This window comes from Porites lutea, chromosome 8, assembly GCF_958299795.1.
Source record: "Porites lutea chromosome 8, jaPorLute2.1, whole genome shotgun sequence".
In the NCBI taxonomy this organism is placed as follows: domain Eukaryota; kingdom Metazoa; phylum Cnidaria; class Anthozoa; order Scleractinia; family Poritidae; genus Porites; species Porites lutea.
In genome coordinates, this window is record NC_133208.1 from 4,062,538 (window position 1) to 4,080,996 (window position 18,459).

Below are 18,459 nucleotides of genomic sequence, written 5' to 3' on the forward strand. Positions count from 1 at the left end.
TCTGGAATACTGTGCCGTCTGACATTAAGCCTGGTTAGCTCAACGCCGCCTGGTTAGCTCAATTGGGAGAGCGCCGAATAGAGTAGGAGACGTAGACCCCGGTGTTGTGGTTAACCTACACACATCACAACATTCACATCATGGGTTGGGTGGGTACAGTAAGCTCATAAATGGACTAAGAGCGGCTGCCAGTGGCGCCTTTATATGCTGACGTCCGAGCTTACTGTTCGCATTTTAAATGTACTGTAAGAGGGCACGTGTGTTGTCCTCTCATCCGCGACTCTTCATTCGTTCGTTCGTTCGTTCGTTCGTTCGTTCATTCATTCATTCATTCAAGAATAGCTCCTCTGTGTCCGTTTATAAAAACAAACAAAAATTTCCTTAAATCATTTTTTTTTGTGTGTGTGTGTCCCCATTACGAGTAAATATCACCAATAAAACCGTGACCGTTTCGTTTTTCATGGTAAAAAGACAACAAAGGCCGGCAATTTCGGCTCCAAATGATAAGTGCACGCGGAGCAACTGGGACCAGTTTCAAGACCAACACCTTCTTGACCGAAAGAGGTTATAATCTTATAATCGCGAATAAAATGTTTAACTAGACAAATGCAAAATAAAATGCTTGTTTCCTTCCTCCAGGCGGCCAGTGATAATTGCAGTCATCTATGATAACGCAATAGTATGCAACGTAGGCAATGCGCAGTGCATGACAAGGGTACAGATGGATCGTCCGTGAAGTAGAGCTTTTCGTTTTCTTCATACCTCAGACTAAAAATTAACAAAGAGTTTTAGCCACTCTGAGGATAAATCGTTTTTATTATTATCTCGCAGCATAAAACTTTGGAATGCTGTCCACATTATGAGTAGTATACGGCACATAACGTAACCTACACCACTTGAGAAGCCATTAATACGATCCTAATATACATAATGATATGAATCTCTCTACTTAAAAAGCCAATTAAGAATATTGTTAAATTCTTATACTCTGTAAAACCTACGCAAAGACATGACGATATAATTATCTCTACTAGAAGCCTATTTAGAAAATGATTCAGTTTTTATACTCTCATTATCTCTTAGATACCTAAACGAGGCCATCATAATGTGGTTGTCTCTATTATTATCATTATTATTATTATTATTATTATTATTATTTCTGCTGATTAACGTGCATTGTATTCGATCGCGGATTACGATAATACATTAATATACCGTACTTGACATTGTACTACAGAACACTCTAATAATAATCAGTAATAAACCGACAGTGGAAACGATTCTTTTTTTATCATGGCCTCAGTTTCTTGGTTTAGACAGACAATTCTACGATTTTTACAAGTCCTTTGTCATTTGAGTTACCTCCACTCACGCCCGAACAATTCGAGCCACTACAGTAAGAGCCCCCTCCCCCGCCTGCTTGGTTTGGGTGTGTGCCGCTACCTCCCCCAGAGTATCCACCACCTCCTCCTGATGCACCATTATCCTCGGCTCCCCCTCCGCCACCGCCAAACCCTCCTACGGCCCCAGGGGGAGGCCCTCCGTTGTAGCCACTATTCATTCTTCCAGCACGACCACCAACCCATCCCTGAGCACGCGATCCACCCCTTTCACCATGCTGGGACCCGGCCCTGGAACAACCTTGGCCTAACCATCCCGCACCCACTCCCCCATGATAATTACCGCCTGCGCTGTTACACTGACCAGGATTCCCTCCAGTTCCTCCGCTACGAACTCGACTTGAATATCTTCCAACGCTACTGGTGCCGCTAGTACCCGCCTGACCATCCACCCCGTTATACCCGCTAGATGCACCCCCTCCTCCTCCGGTAGCTAACAAAAGCACGTTACTTGTTGTATAAATAAAGCTCCCTCCGCCTCCCCCGGTACCAGCATTGTCCTCTACGGACAGTCCCAGCTGAGCTGCTGTCAAGGTAGTGGACTGTCCTCCTTTTACTTCCACTGAATCTCCTCCTCTTTGTCCCACCACAATATTCAGTACAGTTCCTTTATTCAAGGTAAACGTGCCCTCTTTGTATGCACCTTTTCCACCGTAGTAAGTTCCGGGATAACTTCCATAGTTTGTGGAGTGCGTTCCTCCTCGAGCTCCCCAGGCTGTGATTCGATAGCGAGTGGTTTTTGGCACTGTGAAAGTCTGAATGCTACCGGAACGACCTTGTCCATTCGTTGTAAACGACCAAGAAGCTGATAATGACAATTGATTGTATTTAATAATATACATGAAAACATTTCTTGAATCTGATTGGCTGAGAGCAGTACATGTTTTAGTAAACTGAAAACACAGTGAAAAAAACGAGGAGAAATAATGCAAAAAGAAGGGAATATAATGCAAATTTCTTAGAGAATGGAAAACTGTGATTGGCTAATAGACAATAAAAATATATAAGAACCAATCAAGTGCTGCAATCTACTGGTATCCAGAGCTTTCAAACAAAGCCAGACAAGTAATTTTTTTATGTCTATTATTAAAAAGTGATCATGCAACTTTTCTCATTCAATTTGGAATTTATTTGCATTCGTGCATTTAAATTGCATTCGTCCTATGGGCTCATGCACTGAGTTTTGATACTTTTTGAAAAAGACATTCATGCAAATAAATTCCAAATTGAACTCGAAGTCGTATGATGACCTACACTAATATTTGCGGTCTAAATTGTATTTAAAATAATTAAAAAGTAATATCAAAACCCATCAGTTGATAATCAGTTAGGTTGATAATCAGAACTGAAGTGAGGGCTTCATTGTGGCAGACGAAACTTAATGGCCAGTGGCTGTTTGCGAGGAGTTAGCATATGCATGAAATCAAGGCTGTAAAGGTTACAGTTTCTTCTCGCTGAGATCATCCCTCGACACAACAGACCAGACTGATTGTGATCAAGGACTCTTTAAAGCGATGTTACTCGAGACGATTTGCAACCACAATTTTTATGGCGACAATGTTGCAAGATCAGAAATGCTGCAACGCTGTGTTGCGCTAAACATCGTCGTTGCGAATAGTCCCATGTAACATTTCCTTTACAAAGGGAATTAATGCCTCCTTAATGATATCACCATTGTCTTAAAGATAAACACTTCAGTCAAAGAAGTAGAAAAGGTATCAATTGTCAAGAGATATTGAAATTGAATCAGGAATATTCCGCGACACTGAAAGACGCCGACAATTCCAGTCGTTATAATTGTCTTAAAATGAGAAAATAGAGACTTCACAACGACTATCGTCTTACCAGGCAGCGTCAGAAATGATTAAATAACTGAATTGTCATGGAATTTTTGCTTGTTTTTTTTTTAAATTTTTATATATATTTTTTATATATATTTTTTGGTGGGTGGGTGGGTGGGTGGGGATCAAATACTAGAGCTACTGATTGGTGTGTATGCAGGGTATACGTAAGGGATGTAGCAGAACGATTTTTATAGATTCCAAGGTTTTGTTAGGATGGTCAAATGGGCAAAGGCAAATAAACAATTGGGCCGGATTGATGATTTTGTTGATAAGCATTTACAATGGAAGAAGTTTACGTTCATAGATGTCCAAGATTTTGATTCATTGAATATACGGATATCATCGAGACAAAATAAAGAATGGTTATTGAACTTCGAGTCGTGTAATTTGGTCTGAAATCATACGCGTGATTTTAAAATCGGACAAGCGCGCAGCGCGAGTTCGATTTGAAGTCACAATTGTGATTTCAGACCAAAACTGCACGACACGAAGTTCAGTTACCACTTTATTACAGCCATTTTGAAATCGCAGAATTCAGTCAGTACCAATATTTATTTGACCTAGTAGCCGGTTTGTTGAAAGCGGGACGAGAACGCTTTTACATCTCTTTTTGTACCCGAAAGAGAAATGATGCAATATAAAGCAAAAATGGTGCGATTAAAAACAGAAATGACGCAATTTAGAACATCAACGACGCGATTTAGAGAAAAAAAATGGTGTGATTCGTGAATAAATCACACTGCTGAGAACCAATCAGATTGCAAGGATCGCCAGTGATTTCAAAATGGAAATAATCAATCAATCACTCAGTCAGTCAATCAATCAATCAATCAATCAATCAAGACAATCGACCTAAAAACATTTCAGAAACAGGAGGACAATCTTATGCCCATATTCCGAAGCCCGAAGCGTGCAACCCGCATATTTAGCCTAAACAATAGATCAGTTTATTTTTAGCATAACTTTGGAGTACTTTTTCAAGCGAAAATGGAAACACCGCTTCGTATGTGTGCGCATCCGATAAGTATAAGAAATACGAAAACCTGATGTCATGGCGGCCATATTGGTGTTCCAAAACAATGGAACGGCCGTCATGTTGGCTGTTTCAAACCAATCCTGTAGGAGTTGAACTCTTTTCTTATATAAAGCTTTCTTTTGTTGAATAAATTTGCATAGATGCTGGCCACGTAAGTGAACACGCTCAAAAAATAAGTAACCATCATCAAAACATCAAAAAATACTGTTAACTGGTCTCCAGGCTTTGTTGATTAGAAAGTCAGTCTGAAAATATACATCTTTGCGAAACCGAGGTAGCATGGGCATGGGTTCTTGAGTAGACTTAGTCATGTTTGGTAGAATTTAATTATTACTATAATTACATAATTTCTGCAATTAAGATTGATAAAAAAATATATCTGACTGGATTTATGAAAACATGGCTTCAGTGAGTGTCTAAAGCTTCTATGCTAAGAGCGTCCTTGGTACCAAGACTTTGACCCTCTCTACCCAGGACAATGGGTGACCGTCTGCACCTCCCACTGAGCACTGCAATTATCATGATAATCATTCTCAGCAGAAGCCTGATTCAGCTGGCTTGGGTAAATTAAGACCAAGGTACTCGCCAGTCAAAGCCTGCACTGAACACTGCTGTTTACTGAAGGGGTTGTGTCAAAATAGCCCCCTCCCTACCCCACTAGTTTTGACCCCAAGGCCGGATCCACCCACCCATTGTTAGGGCAGTCTCTGGGCTATCCAGCTGTAACGACCAAGACGTCAAGCCCCCAACATTTTTGGGCACCGGGCTGGCCTGGAGCCGGGCTTCGCTCGGCGCCAGGCGAAAACCCAGTGACCACGTTTTAACGAAATCAGACAGATATATGTTGTCTGTGTTTTAACATGGTCTCTTTTAGGGGTCAAAAAAAGCTTGGGCCCCGCCCAGATCGGTCTCCTTTATGGGTTTAATTCAAAATTTCCGACGAGCATCCCCACCCCTTTCATATGCGGAGTCTCCCCCCCGGGGGTGCAGTTTGCTTACTTAATTGAATTACGAGAATAAAGATAACCTGTTTTTGCTGATTACAGAGAGATACGGCTAAATCGTATTGAAACAGTAAGAAGAAGCAATATACTTCCAAATGAGTGCAAATGGTCTAGGTTTTAACGGCCCGTCGTAGCTTTTAACGATCGTTGAAAAACCTGAATAACAGCCTCTAAAATTTGCATATTTTAGCCGGTAATGGTCGTTCAGAGATGAAATGCTGGGAATGGCAGTAAAATAAACTATTTCCTCATTCTAACTGCAATTTAGTTATAAGGATGGATAGTGGTATTGATGATATAAATATAAGGCAAAAGTGTTTTCGAGTCTGAAATCGAGTGGAACGCTTTTAAGGACATTGCCTCTTAAATGCGGACGTAACCACTCAAACTGTTCGGTAATCGAACTTTATCGAACTCAATCGAACCTAATCGAACCGGTCAGTATAAAACACGGACTGCAGACTGCGGACCACGTACTGTGGACTGCTTATAAAACACGAACTAGGTATAAGATGCAGAATAGAAACTACGGACTGAGTATAAAACACGGACTACGGACTGTGTATATAAAAACAGCTTTTAGTTCGCCCATAGTTGCAGTCGAGGTAGGTGAAGCAACAACTGAAAAGATCCGTCACCGGCAGGGAGAATAAAAGAAAACAGAGCCCTGTAACATCTCGTCTATTTGCTTATCAAGTGCCCCGGCCTCCCTTCACGCACTCAAAATTTGCAAAGACGTCTTTTTTTAAAATTTCAAAATAGGTGACAGTGCACCCTTTAGTCAAAAAACTTACCACAAGGACATGACCCTGCTGTCAAGGAGAAGTCGTCAATTGCTATGTCACCAGTGTAACTGCTTCCCACTACGCCTTCAAATGTTACCTGTCAAATGTGCAATCAGTCCGGAAGAGTCGCTGTTGTTATTAATGTCTTGAAATTAATGAAAAATTATCTTCGAATTTGTCAAAAAACTGCAAACTTAACAGTAGAAATAAGGAAATGTCAGCTAATAGCAAAACAGATCCTCTTGGAAACACCAAGCGCATCATATTTTGCACTACATTTACGTACTTACTTGCACCACTGAGTAAGAAAGAATAATCTTGCTATGACTAAATAATGTTACCAAATGGTACATCACTTATATTTCATGTGTGCTTAATTCATAATTAATGATAAAGATGAAGTATTAAAACGGATGCAGTCTTGTCGACTTTTTTAGTTTTTCATTACAGACCGAAGTACAGAAACTTATGGCTAAAGTAAGATTCGCAGAACATAGACCCGAGAACCGAAAGACGTCTTCTGCATGGATGGTGGACCTGCGCACCCTTCAGACCAGAAAAAGTCTTGTTATTGAAGGTGCTTACAGTAAACTGAAATTACTACCACTTAAGGATCGCAGATAGGAATCTACGTAGTTTATATAAATTTAACTAAATAACAGCGAATGATAGCCAGGATTGGTGTAAACTGTCAGTTGTAAACATTTGTAACATACTTTCAACGGTGAGCACAAGTTCGGAACCCTTTATTAAAAAATTTCCGGACCCGCTGCTGTACTTTAATGACAATTAAATTAACAAAAAAAGTGAGCTGTTGGTGGCTTATGGCTCCCAACCCGGTTGGCTTCCCCAATTACCGCTCTCAGAGAACCTTTTTACCACCATTGATGGGGTCATTAAAGTTTAAATTCTAATTTTACTTTCAATATTTTCATTACCCTAATTTATTGTTAAGCAATGAGTTGATAAAAATAAAGATCCTGTTGTTGTTATTGTTGTCGTTAGAAGAGACACAAAAATAACGCATGGCTTACCCTATGCAATCCCTCCATAGCTGATACATTTACGCAGGCTTTACGCCACATGCCTCCTTTATCACCACGTGCAAAGAACACTAAGTTCCCACTTACGTTGACTTTCAGGCTTTCAGTAGTTGCACCAGACATATGGTAATAGAACTGAAGGCACATATTCCCAAAGAATTTCAGTGGAGGACTGTACAATTTTGCGTTATCACCTGGTTGTCTTGGACTGGATGCTTCTATATACATGTAATAACCTTATAGGGATGAAGATGGTTAGAGAGTAGCAACTTAGTCTTTTTCGGTAGAGGACGGCCCGATTTTGTCATATCGTCTAGCTCTCCTGTGGACTAAATATTTCTAAAAAATGCACATGTAATAACCTACAAAGAAGAAAAAATGTAAGGAAAGCAACAGGCAAAACAAATTGACCAGAAGGCACTGAAAAAGTGTCCAGTTGACTTAAAATTACAGTATTCCAACGGTAAGTAAGTAAGTAAGTAAGTAAGTAAGTAAGTAAGTTTATTAAATCTCCAGCCAGTGGCTCTTCCGATTTAATTTACAATAATTAGAAATAGAATAAAAACTACTTATAAAAATTACAATCATGATAAAAAACTAAATTCAAATAAATAAATTAACCTATTCTAAAAATTCTAATCCTAAAAATTGCTACGAACTATTATATATTTCGCGCTTTACTGCGCGCTTGAAAACTGAGAGTGTTGCGCTATTTTTCGTTACTTCACTTATAAGAGAATTCCAAGCAGTGATTGCTCTGTAACTAAAGGACCTCTGTGCTGTGGCTGTCCTACAAAGGGGTACGACTAAATTGTCCCTAGATCTAGTATTGTAGCTGTGGATAGCTGATCTTTTGTTGACATAACACTCTAAATATGGTGGTGCAAGGCCATTAACTATTTTGTATAGCATCGTAACATCACGCACTAGTAACTGATTCTTAACAGAAGGCCAACACAGTGCACACAGCACTGGTGAGATATGATCAAACTTCTTGGTGTTAGTCAACACACGGGCGGCGAAGTTTTGTACTAGTTGCAGTTTGTTTATGTTGTGCACAAACGTTCCAGACCAGACTGTCGAGCAATAAAAAAGTTTACAAAAAACTAGACAGTTCAGAATGGTGGTAAGTACTGATTTAGAAAACAGGTGCCTAACTCTGCTTATCTGGCATAGGATAGAAATAAGAGACGAGGTCAGAGTGTTAACGTGTTCATTAAAAGTAAGGTTCGAGTCCAAAATTATACCCAGGTCTTTGACTGAGGACACAGGAATTAAATGTTGCCCAAGAAAGGGGACTCTAATGTCAGGTACCTTACTTAAAAGCTGTTTCGTTCCAAAGAGGATAAGTTTAGTTTTGTCTGGATTAATAAGCAACTTATTCGTACAGCACCAAGAGGCAAGAAGTCGGAGATCTTCCGAGACGTTTGCAAGGCAGGAGTCAATGTTTTCCGATGAACACGAAAGATAAACTTTTGTGTCGTCAACATATGACTCTACACTTGAAAACTTAACAACGGACGGTAGGTCGTTCAGCTTAAATGACGTAGAATGATCATCTGAAGTACCTATAAGTAAGTTCCCAAGTTTCTTTTTATTCGTTTTATTATTTTTTTTGAAGACAGACGTATTATATTCATGGTAGAATAAGAGGGCAAATGACAACAAAGCCCACGGATGTAAAGAGTAACTGCAACGTTGTAGTTGCACCGATCCGAAGAGGCAGTCGAAATTAGATACTCTCGCCTATATTTAATACACCTGTGCAACGTACAAGCAACAAAAAAAGAAACAAAAACGAGCAGTTTAATCTAAGAAAACAAAAGCAACAACAAAAAAAGAGTAGAAAAGAGTGACATGTAATTAAATTTGCAATTAAGACTAAAACTAGCGATATCTTCAAGCAAAAAATGAAGTAGAAATGCCGACCAACTGACTTCTTAATTTGTTAAACGTTACAATTCTCGTTGCTAATATTACGACTAGTTAGATGTACTGATGAATTGGTTTAGAGCTTACCTGTCAAGTTTCCTGTGGTGTGATCAAAGGAGGGTCCTGTATCATCAGAAGGCGTGCTTCCTTTGTGTCGAGTCCAGTTAAAAATGTCATCTTTGCCTTGCACGAAACCGCACAATGAAACATCAAAGCTGCATATTATTTCTAAGTTAAACAAAACAAATGAATTCTCTTGTTAAAAGTTGCGCCTTTTTTTCCCGGGTTCAACGATCACCTCAAAGGCATGATACGATCCTAGAAAGTACAATTACACAGGCTGACCACGAGTTAGTTAACAGCGGTGAGGCTTAAATGCAAGCGTAAATGCAAGCGTAGTCAGGGAACGTGGTCTCCAAGTAATATTGGAATTCAGGTCTTCTAAATTGACTAGAAATGCACCCAAAAATGGCTCGGCTGCTATATTTTCTAGGAAGAGAGGTGCATCGTTTCCAAAATAACTGCGTTGAAGGGCTTAACGGCGGGCTTTATTTATTTACTTACTTATTTTTTGCTTCCTGCGACCGAGGGGGCCTTCGGAGGCCTCCCTCTATAACTTCAAATTCGTTCATGATAGGCAACAAAAAATTACACAGAATAATGTACCAGGAGCCTGTGGTAATGTACTCACCATTTTCAACATGGAGGCATAATTTGATTAACACGGTGACGTAATCTGACGTCATTATGACATCATATTGTTAAGTTTTTTTGGCAGAGGTCAAATTCAAACCATTTTTTCCCCTCAAAGCGAAAAATACTTAAATTGAAAGGTGTCTGACAAAAAAAAAGTTGGCTGCACAATTTTTATTCTGCTTTCAGTGAAATCACGATGACGTCATTTATTGTAAACAAAGATCTGGAACCATCCGCCATCTTGGGTCCGCCATCTATTAATCAATTAATTAAATGTATATCCATTTTACTTAAAACCCTAGTAAATCGAAAAAATCGTGATGGAAGAAATGATCTGCGTAAATTTTGAATTTTGTGGTTAGCTGCTGCGAGTCCTCAGGAACTACGTATCCGATTCTTGTCAGTAACTGTTTGTGTTATGGCTTAGAAGGAGTGGCGCGGTAATTCCAAGATATTTGAGGAAGAAGGGCTTAGTAGAACGTTTCTCATGAAGATGCGATTGTTGCTTTTTACTTTCTATAACATAAACTATAATTTTATCGCTTCTTTAGTCGAAATTTCAAAATTCGATCCATTCTGTCGTATATATTCAGACCATAAAGCAAAAGCAATTGTTCGAAGTTCAAGTAAAGTTTATTTTCTTACTTATGAAGAAGCAAATTACGAAACGTCACAGACGGCCTTTCCGAGAGACAGGTGCCTAGCAATATTAACACAAATTCCTTGCTGGTGGCAAGCAAGGCTGCTATTGCTACGAGACATTTATTTGGGATGGGACAAAAAATCACAAAGATTAAAGAATTAGATTCCCGATCCAATATAAAAAAGTAAAATATTATTGTTATCATGACAGTGTAACTTGTGGCCTCATACGAATTTCTTGCCAGCTGAGTATAAATACAAGACATATGTTTATGGCGTCGCATTGTGGCTCATTGGCTTTGTTTGCATTAATCGCGCTGGCCGCCGGTTTTACGATTTATCACCGATTCCAAATTTAAGTGCACTTCCTTCTAGAAGTGAGTCATACCATAACACTGGTGACCATCTCCCGTGAATCCTGGCTGACAGCTGCAATTAAACTGTCCAGGGGTATTTATGCAAGTTGCATTTTGGTGGCAATCATGGCTACCGTTAGTGCATTCATCGATATCTAATTAAAAAGAAGGGTAAAAAAATGTATTCTAAGACATAATTCAAGATCGACATAAACTTTCAGATCAATTGAAAATCGGGCAATATTATACCATGACATTGGCGGCCATTTCCTGCAAATCCTGACTGACAACTGCAATTAAAGCGTCCAGCGGTATTTGCACAAGTTGCATTTTGGTGGCAATCATGGCTACCGTTGCTGCATTCATCGATATCTAATTAAAGAGAAGGGTAAAAAAATGTATTCTAAGACATAATTCAAGATCGACATAAACTTTCAGATCAATTGAAAATCGGGCAATATTATTCCATGACATTGGTGGCCATTTCCTGCAAATCCTGACTGACAACTGCAATTAAAGCGTCCAGCGGTATTTGCACAAGTTGCATTTTGGTGGCAATCATGGCTACCGTTGCTGCATTCATCGATATCTAATTAAAGAGAAGGGTAAAAAAATGTATTCTAAGACATAATTCAAGATTGACATAAACTTTCAGATCAATTGAAAATCGGGCAATATTATACCATGACATTGGTGGCCATTTCCTGCAAATCCTGAGTGACAGCTGCAATTAAAGTGTCCAGCGGTATTTGCACAAGTTGCATTTTGGTGGCAATCATGGCTACCGTTGCTGCATTCATCGATATCTAATTAAAGAGAAGGGTAAAAAAATGTATTCTAAGACATAATTCAAGATTGACATAAACTTTCAGATCAATTGAAAATCGGGCAATATTATACCATGACATTGGTGGCCATTTCCTGCAAATCCTGAGTGACAGCTGCAATTAAAGTGTCCAGCGGTATTTGCACAAGTTGCATTTTGGTGGCAATCATGGCTACCGTTGCTGCATTCATCGATATCTAATTAAAGAGAAGGGTAAAAAAATGTATTCTAAGACATAATTCAAGATCGACATAAACTTTTAGATCAACTGAAAATCGGGCAATATTATTCCATGACATTGGTGGCCATTTCCTGCAAATCCTGAGTGACAGCTGCAATTAAAGTGTCCAGCGGTATTTGCACAAGCTGCATTTTGGTGGCAATTATGGCTACCTTTGCTACATTCATCGATATCTCATTCAAGAGATGGGTTAAAAAATGTATTCTAAGACATAATTCAAGATCGACATAAACTTTTAGATCAATTGAAAATCGGGCAATATTATACCATGACATTGGTGGCCATTTCCTGCAAATCCTGACTGACAGCTGCAATTAAAGTGTCCAGCGGTATTTGCACAAGTTGCATTTTGGTGGCAATCATGGCTGCCGTTGCCGCAATCATCGATATCTGAATAGGATTAGTAAAAAAGAACAATTGGCAGAAGAAGTTCACGTAAACTAAATTTCCTCAATAAGAGAGATACAATTTACGAAATTAAGTGGACGTTTTTCTTGGAAAACTATAGCTGAGAGGAAAAATAAAAGTCTCTGGCAATATTTACGCAGGTTGCATGCCGTTGGAAAGCTTATCTGCTATTGCTAGGAGACAGAAAAAAAAAAACAATGAAGTGTTTAAAAAAACGCGATTTTCGATCCATTATTAAGAAGTAAAATAAAAGGTGTATTAATTGTGACACTGCGTGAATTTTTCGCCGGGTTGCCTTTCTTTCATTTATATTCAGATCACTGGAACTTTAGGAAAACTCGGACATTGTTTTCCCATGACATGTGCGGAATTTTGCGCCGGGTTGCCTTTCTTTCAAGTTTAAGTGCACTTCCTGCTAGAAGTGAGTCATACCATAACACTGGTGGCCATCTCCCGTGAATCCTGGTAGACAACTGCAATTAAAGTGTTCAGGGGTATTTATGCAAGTTGCATTTTGGTGGCAATTGTGGCTGCCGATGCTGCATTCGTCGATATCTATATAACATGTGGAGAAAACATTATATAACATTAGGCTGGTTTCTGTATATTACAAATTTTAAACAAGCTACTCTTGCCCCATCGTATGGTTGAAGTGGGAACGCGAATTGTCTGTGGGGGGGGGGGGGGGGGGGAGAGAGAAACTAGGTACAGACAGTAAAGGAGACTCGAAAATAGAACACTTCAAACCTTATAGACCTAGCCTAATGGATAGTTAGATAAAGTCACAGGGTGCAGAGGAATTCTTTGCGATGGCAAGCGAACTGAAAATTTTACAGCCGATCGCACGAGTCGTCTCTGTTTAATGTACTATGAACTTGACCTATCAAACCGTCATGCGATCGTGTTACAAACCTGGTAAAATTTTATCTAATGCTCGGTGGGAACGAACGTCGCCCGAAGGACGACGACGCATTCGGAAAGGCTTTCCGAGCGAGGCACTAAGTGACGAGAAGAAAAAGAGACTTTATTATATGTTAGTCGTTGTTATTCGTCCGTAGTTATTACCCTCAGCGGTTTTCCGGAGCATTGCATAATATTTTACCAGGTTTATAAGACGAACGGAGTGATGACGGTTTGCTGGATTCTACAGTATAAAAACAAAGGCGATGCGTGGTACCAGGGTACAATGAACAATCAAGGTCACAAGTAACTCCTCTGCGCCCTGTGATATAGTCTCCTAATAATAGTCTCCTGTAGCTTGGTGGTAGAGCATCTGGGCTATTAATTTTTTTTAGGTTGAACAAAATTGAGAGAAAAGCAGAACACTTCTCCACAAATAATGGTCCAGTTTTGATTTTTAACACTTATATGTTTAGGCATGGAAAGTGTTTCCTATAGTCTGTCGCTACGGATGGAAAGAACAGGAACATGGATTGAAACTTGAAGTTGGGTCAACGTTTTAAGTATTAATGCTTAAGGCCTGCAAAAATCACCAAAAAATTATTATCATGGATATTGCTCCCCAATGATTTGTCTGATATTTTCTTCATAACTCTAACAGGAGCATTTTGTATGTGATTGAAAATGAATTCAGAGCAAAATTGACCTGAAACAGTCATGTCCTCGTGAGGTAACCCCTTTAACACGATCACTTCCGGTTAAAATCACGACTGCACTTTTCTGGCCCGAACAAAAGTCCATGCATGCATTTCTTTTGTTTACACTCTCGTCGATATGGCCACCTGGTTATTACTGCTAGCAGAGGTCTCTCACGTCGAGGCGTCGTGAGAGACCTCTGCTAGCAGGGAAGGTTATTCCAACCAACGGCCAGCAATTTTTGGGATTTACCATTGCTTTTTTTGAAAAGTTATCTCGTTAATAGGACTGAAATCATGAAAAGTCGAACGCTTATTGAAACCGGGCGGCAAGCGTCTGAAGCAATCAATCTAACAAACGGCGACGACTTGCTATAATATTGATATTCGTTAATTTAACGATAGAATAATATGTGCGATACTCAGAAGTTTGTCATCACACAGTGAATTAAGTGGGCTTAAGCTACACGGTTTATAAGAAGATCAATCATGATCGTTGGTGCATAAAAAAATAAAAATGTTGTCAAATCAACTCGGTTTCCACTGAACCGTTAAGAATTATTGTAAGTGTGAAAGCAGACACCTCGGTGATGTAACCTAGTGAAAAGTGTTACATGAGGGGACACAAAGGGCTTGCACTGTAAGTATCCCGGAAAGCTCCATACAATTCCTTATAATTTTAATGTAAGGAATTGTATCGGGGCTCTCACAGGGAAACCGAACGCTGTATTAGCTAATGGAATAATTAGATCCCTAGTGCGTGCACGTAAATCGACCTTGCGGCTCGTAATGAGTTTTATTGCTACCACAAGTAAACGCCTTGACTACGTATGTCCGGCCGCAAACCGAACTTGGCAAAGGCTCACTATTATTTCTTGTGATCTAACATATGAGCGTAATACCTATTTCCTTAACATATCCCACATTAACTACCCTATTATTATTATTTACCGCGCATAAACCGATTACAATCAGAACCACTAAGGTTGATAAAAACAAACCGAGTCAATTCTATTACCGTAAAATTCCGAAGCTTATATTTTTCAAAGGCCCTTTTGAGGGGCTTATTTTTGGAGGGGCTTTTATTGGGAGGGGGGGGGGGGGGGGGCTTATCTACGGAGGGAAATTTGCGTTTCAAAATCGATTGGGCTAGCCTTATAGTTGGAGTAAATTTACCGTTTTTGCTTTGTTTTACTTTGTATTTGAGGGTAATTTTCCAAGTACAAGCCCCCGGGGGCTTATATTTGGAGGGGCGATTTAACGGAGGGTTTTTTTTTTTTTTCCTTTATTTTTTGCACAAGCACTACTACATCTATACCAATAAAATACTACTACAAGTACACAAAATACACTTCCTACTATACATAAATAATGGCTGACACAAAGACTGTTTAGATACAATTACTACTATAAAATAGGACATAAGTTTTTTTTTGCATTCTAGAGGAGGGTTTTTTGCGTTACCGGTTTCGGGCGCTTATATTTGGAGGGGCTTATACACGGAGGGGCTTATTTTCGGAATTTTACGGTATTCGTCATAGGATGTGGTTATACGCCTAAGATAATTTCCTACTTGCAAGGCAAAATCAACTGCTCAACAATTACGAAAAATAATACTAATAAGTTGTTACAACATTCTTTACTGATTTTGAGAAAAAAAAAAAAAAAAAACGACTGTTTTGCAGTCTACTAAAAGGTAGAATCAACGTGGGACGAACGTTGTGATTCTTTCAGAAGCCTTTTGCGCGAAATGAAGATTTTATGATACTGAAATCTAATACACGAATAGGAAATCCAGAATTTTCGAGGAGCGCCACATATTAAATGGGATTAGTCGCATTAGCTTCCGACAAAGCTTACATTTCTGCTTACAACTCTGCGTGGGATTGTACTTCCAGTAAAATTCCTCTGTGTCCTCTCATGTAAGATCCTGCCTTTTTACCAGCAACATCTGTATTGACTTAAGTTGTCTGATGTAAGGTGCAATTGCAATCAAAACGTATGCATGGAATGCAAGTTATAATAGACAATCCAATTTCTAACAAATTTTCTTAGGGACCATTCCCCCAGAATTGCCCCCAAATCGCATTGTAACATTGGATAGTCGCATCTCCGGTGCTCATACGCTCCCCTATAAAAACATCTCGGCTACAGCTCTTGATCATATAGACTTCGTAAAACTACATGGCAAAATGATGTGAAGTCTCGTTTCAGTCTAGTCTATATAATTTGAAGAGACCTGTCCAACACGTCCCGAATGACAGCAGCCATAAAATGGTAAATGTCTTGAATCGTGTCATGGAAGATGTATTCATTTGTATTGCTTTAAAGACGTCGATGATTTCACAAACTAAAGTGATAGACCTGATCTGAACCTGAATTGATCAATCGATTATTGTTTCTATTATTTTACTGCTCGACTGTCCCGCTACATGTACATGCTTTGTTTCCTTTTCACGATTTCGGTCGTACAAAAGAAATTGTACATAAAATTGTGGTCGGACTTCGAAATAAGGACCCACTACGCGTCTACCTGGGGGGAGGGGGGGGGGGGGTACTACCTTATACAAGCTATATAGGTATGTGCCGCCCCGTCGGGTAGGGTTTTTGCGCAGTTTTGGTCTGAAAACGAGTATACACTTTGCCCATTTTGGTCTGGAATCGGGTATGGTTTTTGAGGGAACTATGGGAGTGTATGAATGTATTTATCGTTTCAATTCCAAATGAGCAAGAAGCGGGGGTGGGGGAAGAAGGAAAAACTGATGCGAATTCGAAATGGATTTGAAGAATTTTTGGTTTGCGCTCTAATCTAAGCAGTGGTGACTTAATTTCTGCCTAAAGGCCACGTCTGAAAACGGGTATCAGGGTTCGTACGCTTTTTTGAACAAAAGATTCAAGGACTTTCAAGGACACATTTCGCATGTTTTGTTATTTCTTCCACATCAGATAATTTTATCCCGAAGGTCTTTGTGTTTGCTCCTTTTCCTTTGCAGTTCTCCTTAAACCATTAAGTTAGCATAGAAATTCAAGGACTTTCCAGCACCGACTGCAATTTTCAAGGGCTTTCAAGGCCTTGAATTTTCATTTAACATTCAAGGACTTTCAAGGATTTTCAAGGTGCGTGGAGAACCCTAGGGTATGGATTTTAGGGGTCTAGTCTAAAAAAAGGTGTGGAAAATTACAATTTTGCTCCGAAATAGGGTCAGGATTTGGAGAACCTGGCGGCACACCACCACCAAGAATTCCCAGGAGTACCCCCCCCTCCCGGGGGCGTCTGTAACGAGACTTCCGTTTGGTAGACACGAGAGACGCGAATAAACTGACTTCTACCTGAAGGTCGGTGATTCAGCTGGTGATTAAACAAAATGCAAACGAGCAAACGATTCAAATCTTAGTCGGTAGGTGACAGAGTGTGGGGCACGTACGTAGCGAACTTTGAGGGTCTTTCTTGGGATGGAAATTAGATGACCACATTTTGTTACTAAATCCTGACCTTAGGAGGTTTTCTCTTAAAGTTATATATCTTGCTAATGTGTTTCATTGACCTCTGGATGAATTAATTTAATTTTCTCGTAGTCTTAGGAATGTGATTGCTTGCACGATTACGTAAATTCAATAATCTAGGAGAGTGCAAAATTGAAGCACTAAATGCTAAGTGTCGAAGCGGGAGGAAAGTTAAATTACCTTTACACCTTTTGGTTGCTGCGAATACACCACTGGTTTCTTTGCCAGAGATTTTGTAGCATGGGCTCGCTGGACCAAACTTTGCGGCCAGAATACCAGTCACCGTAATAATAATTGTCATTACGAACAGGAAAACGAGAATTTCCCACAATCGGAAAGTGAATCTACTGTTCAAAAGCTTCTTAATACGATGCTTCTTGGTTTCCCAATCCGTAGCAGCTGGTAAGAGCTCTTGCATTTCGAACTGCGTCATATCAGTAGACATGGCGCGTAGTAATGAACCACCTGACTCCGCAAGCCACAAAATGCTTTACAGCTGCCTTCAGATGATCATACTTTTTATCCAGTTTTTAAAAGCCGAACTTTGATTGGTCTAGGAATATTTACGTCATCTGTCGATAACTTCCTTTAGCTACGGATGTCTGTTTTGCTGTGGATTAACCAGGTAGTGTAAATGTAATATAACCAGGGGCACCCAACTAGAATATAGTTCAAAACCACTTAAACATAGCACTGTTGAACGTATTTTAGTTTTAAACGGTAGATATATTTACCCCCTAAAAATGTTTCATGTGTTCGGATTTCCTAGCTAAAAGTCTAGTGATGCGAAGATTATAGGGATCAAAACTTACCTTTTCGAAAATTTCAGCCAGAAAAAGGGCTCCCGAAAATTCTAGGTGACCTTTCTAGGGTAAAAATCCGTCAAAAATAAGCAATTATACCATTTTTTTAGACGTTCGAAAATCCTTGGAAGCTCTAAGAGAAGCAGGCAAGCAAGAAATTTTACAACAAATGTTCCGAAAATTCTAGATCTCGAATCGTCTTCCGAACAGATATTTTCCAAAAATTGTCGTTGGCTGCCCCTGATATAACTATATTATTATTTTTTATCTTTGGAGTAACAATTCTTACACAAGTAATTATAGTAAAATAATACAGCGGAAGTTCGAACTTTCATAACATCAGT

The 18,459-nt window shown here is 39.4% G+C and overlaps 2 protein-coding genes across 3 annotated transcripts; both read right to left on the reverse strand.

The window, feature by feature from the left end:
- Positions 1 to 829: 829 nt before the first annotated feature.
- Positions 830 to 11,109, reverse strand: LOC140945708 (uncharacterized). The gene is made up of 6 exons (XM_073394746.1): positions 10,988 to 11,109; positions 10,771 to 10,893; positions 9,132 to 9,272; positions 7,104 to 7,348; positions 6,079 to 6,166; positions 830 to 2,205 (listed from the first exon to the last, which is right to left on the reverse strand). The coding sequence occupies exons 4-6, from the start codon at positions 7,338 to 7,340 to the stop codon at positions 1,313 to 1,315; spliced, it is 1,218 nt and encodes a 405-aa protein (XP_073250847.1). The 5' UTR covers positions 7,341 to 7,348; positions 9,132 to 9,272; positions 10,771 to 10,893; positions 10,988 to 11,109; the 3' UTR covers positions 830 to 1,312.
- On the reverse strand, positions 11,085 to 17,905 carry LOC140945716 (uncharacterized). 2 transcript variants are annotated; one of them, XM_073394759.1, is made up of 6 exons: positions 17,493 to 17,896; positions 12,646 to 12,768; positions 12,073 to 12,195; positions 11,639 to 11,761; positions 11,422 to 11,544; positions 11,137 to 11,327 (listed from the first exon to the last, which is right to left on the reverse strand). In XM_073394759.1, exons 1-6 carry the CDS (start codon positions 17,755 to 17,757, stop codon positions 11,173 to 11,175), a joined length of 912 nt encoding a protein of 303 aa, XP_073250860.1. In that variant the 5' UTR covers positions 17,758 to 17,896; the 3' UTR covers positions 11,137 to 11,172. The 2 variants fall into 2 exon arrangements, with proteins under 2 accessions (XP_073250861.1, XP_073250860.1); XM_073394760.1 differs by lacking the exon at positions 12,073 to 12,195 and having other exon boundaries at positions 11,085 to 11,327; positions 17,493 to 17,905.
- Between the last annotated feature and the right edge of the window lie 554 nt (positions 17,906 to 18,459).

Excerpts from the sequence above, each read along its gene's own strand:
- LOC140945708 (XM_073394746.1), bottom strand. The coding sequence starts at position 7,340 with ATGTATATAGAAGCATCCAGTCCAAGACAACCAGGTGATAACGCAAAA. Across the intron at positions 6,167-7,103 it reads CTATGGAGGGATTGCATAGG|GTAACATTTGAAGGCGTAGT; the intron begins GTAAGCCATGCG and ends CACATTTGACAG. Across the intron at positions 2,206-6,078 it reads AGCAGGGTCATGTCCTTGTG|CTTCTTGGTCGTTTACAACG; the intron begins GTAAGTTTTTTG and ends TGTCATTATCAG.
- LOC140945716 (XM_073394759.1), bottom strand. The coding sequence starts at position 17,757 with ATGTCTACTGATATGACGCAGTTCGAAATGCAAGAGCTCTTACCAGCT. Across the intron at positions 12,196-12,645 it reads AGATGGCCACCAGTGTTATG|ATATCGATGATTGCGGCAAC; the intron begins GTATGACTCACT and ends AATCCTATTCAG. Across the intron at positions 11,762-12,072 it reads AAATGGCCACCAATGTCATG|ATATCGATGAATGCAGCAAC; the intron begins GTATAATATTGC and ends CTCTTTAATTAG.